The 5,165-nt window shown below is 47.6% G+C and overlaps 1 protein-coding gene across 1 annotated transcript in view; it reads right to left on the bottom strand.

The window, feature by feature from the left end:
* Positions 1 to 1,416, bottom strand: part of TRIM24 (tripartite motif containing 24) — a 116,325-nt gene extending 114,909 nt beyond the window's left edge. Inside the window, exons 1-2 of the mRNA XM_010855018.1 lie at positions 1,384 to 1,416; positions 8 to 310 (exon numbers count right to left, since the gene is read on the bottom strand). Coding sequence (XP_010853320.1) covers positions 8 to 310; positions 1,384 to 1,416 — 336 coding nt within the window. The remainder of the gene's footprint in view (positions 1 to 7; positions 311 to 1,383) is intronic.
* Between the last annotated feature and the right edge of the window lie 3,749 nt (positions 1,417 to 5,165).

Here is a 5,165-nt window from a genome sequence, read left to right as displayed (position 1 = left end):
CGCCAACCGCCGCGGCGCTCGTCGAATCCGCCCAGCCCGCCCTCGCCTCTCTGCCTTTCTCTGGGGCCCGCGAGCCCCACCTCAGGCCACGCCCCCGCCGCCGCCCTCCCTCTCCCAGCAACCGAAGCGAAGGCAGGGAGAGAGCCGTTCTATCCAGCCGCGTCTGATCGGAGGGCGGGGCCTGCCCGAAGCCCGCGAGGATCAGACAGCGGTGGCGGGAGGCTGGGAGGTGGGAGGGCGCTTGCCCAGCCCCGCCCCCCGAGCTCCGGGAACCACGGCCTCTGATTGGCCCTTTGTGTGTGTTTAGCTCCTCTAAAAAGATTAAGCGTTTATTTGTTAACGATTGACCACATAATTCGGTCCAACTGTGTTAGCTCCTCCTATGGGGCGGGGCTTCACAGTGTCTACCCGAAGCTGTTAATTAACTACTTCGAAAAACTCTCTATTTACTACTGCGGACGGAGGTCCAGTAGGAGGAGTAAATATGGTGAGGAGGGTCGAAGCATAACGAAGTCGAGTGAGGGAGCAAAGGGAAGAATTTTTCAAAAAGGGAAAATGTATAGAAAAGATATTGTGGAAGTAGCATGGATTTTGCCACCTGGATTTACTAATCTCTGTGATAAGAGGGGAGGTTCTTTTGAAAGTCCGAAAATTTTAAAGGTTTTCCCCATGAAAAAGGTGAAATTAATTTTTAAATCAAGTCAGTGATTTGCTTTTTAGGTGAATAAAACTGATTTATTCTTCAAGGGATTAACGAAGACTGAGTGTTTTATTGCATAAATATGACATCATTACAAGAAATGGAAATAAATGTCAATACTGATATCCAAATAATTCTAAAATATTCTTTTTCATTTCTCCAAACCCTCACCACCCCCCTCACACACACAAACTTTGATCAGAAGTTACAATATTTTCACTTTAAAAATGGCCAAGCTTTACAAAAGTATAGAAATAGGGTAGGGGAAACAAGCCTCTGTACACAGATGACTGTGGAAGTGCCATTTTAAAGAATACATGAAGTGATGCTGCACCTTTGCAGAGAGTAGGATGGGGTCAGAATAGGCTTTGTTAAAATGGAAATGATCCTGTGTTAGAGAAATAGTAAGTAGCCAAGATGGCAATGGTCAGGCTCCCTTGCCCTACTTCGTGTGAAAAACAACTTTGCATGGTTATGTAACAGCTGAGATCATCTATATAGCAATGCACACGTGCATTGTGATGCAATAGCTTGTCAAATTGCCACCTTTATTTCTGTATACTAGTATTAAGCCCCCCTGAAACATCCCTTGCTGCTGAGTCAGCCACTGCAAATAAAGCATGTCTACAATTCCTATGGCTCCTCGCATTTTCTTCCAGCTTTGTTGCTTGCACCTTGCCTACCTTGGATTCAGTGATCAGCGAGACAATTGGCATAGTGGGAAGGATACCTAGCAGGAAGGGAAGCCTGAGGCTCCAATGGATGGAGGAAGCCAGTGGCCATGGCATAGCATGTGGTACTTGGTCGCCGTGGTCCTTTCGGTGTGGGCCCTGGTGGAAGACCAGGAGGTGGCAGACAGGTCACTGGATAGCCTTAAAGAGGTGTTACAGATGGTGAGTTCCCATTTGCCAAAGTGGCATGTACTGCTGCTGGCACTATGGGGTGGATTTTCCTGACTGCTCTGAAGTCTAATGTGGATAGTGCCCACAGGCAAGCTGTCCAAGTGTCCGAATTACAGAGACGAGACAGGAGGAAGAACTAGAGCAGAGTATATGTACACTGGAGCAAGAGATGTGTGGCCTTGATGAACCCAGTGCCTAGGACAATGAAGAGTTAAGGGACAGTGATGATGAACGTTATGAGACCTTGGGTCCTTGCTTGTTAGCTAGGCCCATTGTACAGCAGAAGGTGAAATATGAACAACCTGTGGCCCCCAGTGGGGCGGGGGCAGGGGGCGGACATCCTCAAGGGGTCCCCAATGTGACTGAGTTCATGACTTGTCCACCATATACCCAGATGGAGTTGGTTAACTTGGGTAAGCAATTTCGGAAAGCAAGGGGAACCCTTGGCAATGTGGCTTTTGTGATTCTGGGACACAGGGGTGGATGGTATTATTTGTTCTGGGGGATGACATAGAATGATTGGCATCTATAACCACTCACCCCTCATTAAGACAAAGATTATAGAATGCTAGGCGACTCATGCAGGGGACACCTAGCCAAACGCCCTGGTGGAATGGATTAATGCTGCCATCTGCACTGTGTAGACAAAAGCGGCAGAACTCCTAGACCCTGTAAGTGGCATATTTTTGCTGAGTTAACCCAAGTTGTGAGACAGCTGGGCATGAAACAGTCTATGTTTAACCTAAATACTCGAGGTCTAGCTGATGAGCGTTTTACAGGAAACATGCAAGATGGCATTTTGAAAAATGTGCCCCAATGGGGACATAGTGAACAATGCCCTATCTACTCTTTTGAATCCCTGAATGCTATTCTTGGGACCTACGTGGGACACCCCATCTATGAGGGAAGACTTGAGACATGGGCAACACCAGGCAAAAGGCCTCAGGAATGTGAAGACCCTGAAGGAAGGCCAAGCTGGTAAAGTCCCCATCCAGGCCACACGGTTACAGATGTAGGCTGATTTTCTGGCAGTGGAAATTAACAGAAATAAAATTGGTAAATAGCCCAATGCTACACTCCTAGAGTTACGGAGGCAACTGAGACCAGAGCAGTTTACCAAGTTTGGGAAACACCGACAGCAAGAGATATGGGTGGTTCAGCTAGAAAATTACATGGCATCCAAGGATGTTCCTTCAGATACCCTTTTCCACTTTGAATAGGGCTTCAGGCCAAGGTGCCCTCTTGAAGAGCCCAAGTGGAGACCAGAGGCCCCATGAAGAACTTGCAATTCACTGGTCAATTCATTAGTACAGAGAGTAATGGCTCTGGTAGACAACAATGCTGAAGGCAGCCTTCTTTATGGCAAGCTGGAGCAGTTCCCTGGTCCTGGTGCACAAATTGAAGGCTATGGTAGCCAAACAGTTAAGGCAAAGGTTGTGTCCTTACCTCTGGAAATTGGACGGCTCCTTGTGTGGATGTATACTGTGTGTATCCCCAATCACGCAATATGTTTTGGGGATACATGTTCCACAAGGCCTAATGTTGCAAACCTCTGTGTGGGAATTTTGTCCCTGAGTGTGTATGGTGAAGATCATTGTGAGGGGATACATGAAGCATCCCTTACAGTTATTGCCAGCACCTTGGAGGGGAACAGCTGTGAGACAGTATTGTCTACCAGGTGGCCTGAAGAAATAGGCATTACTGTCACTGAGCTGGTGAAAGTGGGCATTGTACAGCCCACTCATAGTCCCTTTAACTCCCTGCTGTGGTCTTTTCAGAAGCCTGATGGCTCATGGCGGTTGATGGTGGACTACAGAGAACTCAATAAAATCATGCCGCCCTTGCATGCCTCCATACCACTGATCTGTGACTTGATGGACCAGTTGACCACAGTGTTGGGCACTTATCACTATGTGGTGGACTTAGCTAATGCTTTTTTCTCTATAGCTATAGCTGATGAGAGTCAAGGTCAACTTGCATTTACTTGGGAGGGAAGACAGAGGATGTTTCAGGTCCTTCCCCAGGGACACGTGCATAGCCTAACTATGTCACTGGCTGGTTGTGGAAGTCTTAGTGAAATGTAAGCACCCAACATCAGTGAACCTGTTTCATTATATTGATGATATGTTATTAACCCCCGATTCTCTTGAAGATTTAGAACAGTGTGCACCAGAGCACATTTGGAATCATGTGGGTTGGCTGAGAATGCCACAAAAATCCAAGGGCCTGGATTGTCTGTCAAGTTCTTGGGAAGACAAAGGTGATATCGGAAGCTGCTGCTGCTGCTAAGTCACTTCAGTTGTATCCGACTCTGTGCGACCCCATAGATGGCAGCCCACAAGGCTCCGCCGTCCCTGGGATTCTCCAGGCAAGAACACTGGAGTGGGTTGCCATTTCCTTCTCCAATGCATGAAAGTGAAAAGTGAAAGTGAAGGCGCTCAGTTGTGTCTGACTCTTCGTGACCCTATGGACTGCAGCCTACCAGGCTCCTCTGTCCATGGGATTTTCTAGGCAAGAGTACTGGAGTGGGTTGCCATTGCCTTCTCCAAATATTGGAAGCAGTAATTGATTAAAATACAAATGTTCCTGCAACCTACTACTGTGGCTCAATTGCAGACCTATGAGGGACTTTTAGGATACTGGAGGGCATGGTGTGCCCCTTATATACTCACTTACAAGAAAGTGGGTGGCCCCGAATGGTTGGATACCATAGAACAAGCATTCTGAGCTACTAAGTGGACACTGCAGCAGGCTGAAGCATTTCAGGTTATAGATCCCATTAAGCCCTCTGAGTTAGATACACACATCACCCTTGAAAGGTTTGGATGGGTCTGTGGGAACAGCAAGAGTAGCTACATGCCCCTATGGGGTTTTGGTCTCAATTATGGAAAGGGGCAGAAATGAGGTACTCCTTGATGGAGAAGCAGCTAGCAGCTGTGTATGCCACTTTATTATCCACAGAAGTGATCACAGGGAAGGCTCTGGTACATATTAAAACAACCTACCAAAAGAGGGCTAGCTATGATCTTGGGTGTCATCTCCCAAGACCAGAGAGTGGCAAGACCCCAACCTTGGCTAAATAGGGAGCATATCTGGAACAAATGAGCTCCCTGTCTGCCAGTCCTTTGTCACAGAAGCTGCAGCATATTCTAGAGCCTATTACATTTACAGTAGAAACGTTGGGAGACACCCCGACAATGATGGAACCAGGACCCTTACCATTTAAAGAATGTAAACCACCAATACATGTTCAAGCCAGGTACACTGATGGGTTCAGTAGAGGCCAGGCCTCCTCCTGGGCTGCCACTGATATCCAGCTGGCCAGGGATACCATATGGTTTGATTCCAGAGTTGGTCAAAGTAAGCAATGGCTGAATTACATGCTGTCTGGATAGTGGCCAAGAATGACGCAGTGCCCCCTCACTATCTGTACAGATATTTGCATGGCTTATAAAGGTCTAATGTTATGGATCACCACATGGAAGGCACAGCACTGGCTGGTAGGCCATAGACCCCTGTGGGAGTAAGCCATGTGACAAGATCAGAGGGACTTAGGGCATGAG

The sequence above is a fragment of the Bison bison genome, unplaced genomic scaffold (genome assembly GCF_000754665.1).
Source record: "Bison bison bison isolate TAMUID 2011002044 unplaced genomic scaffold, Bison_UMD1.0 scf7180017864352, whole genome shotgun sequence".
NCBI lineage: Eukaryota > Metazoa > Chordata > Mammalia > Artiodactyla > Bovidae > Bison > Bison bison.
The sequence above is the reverse complement of the archived record's forward strand: the minus strand, read 5'-3'. Positions and strand labels throughout refer to the sequence as shown.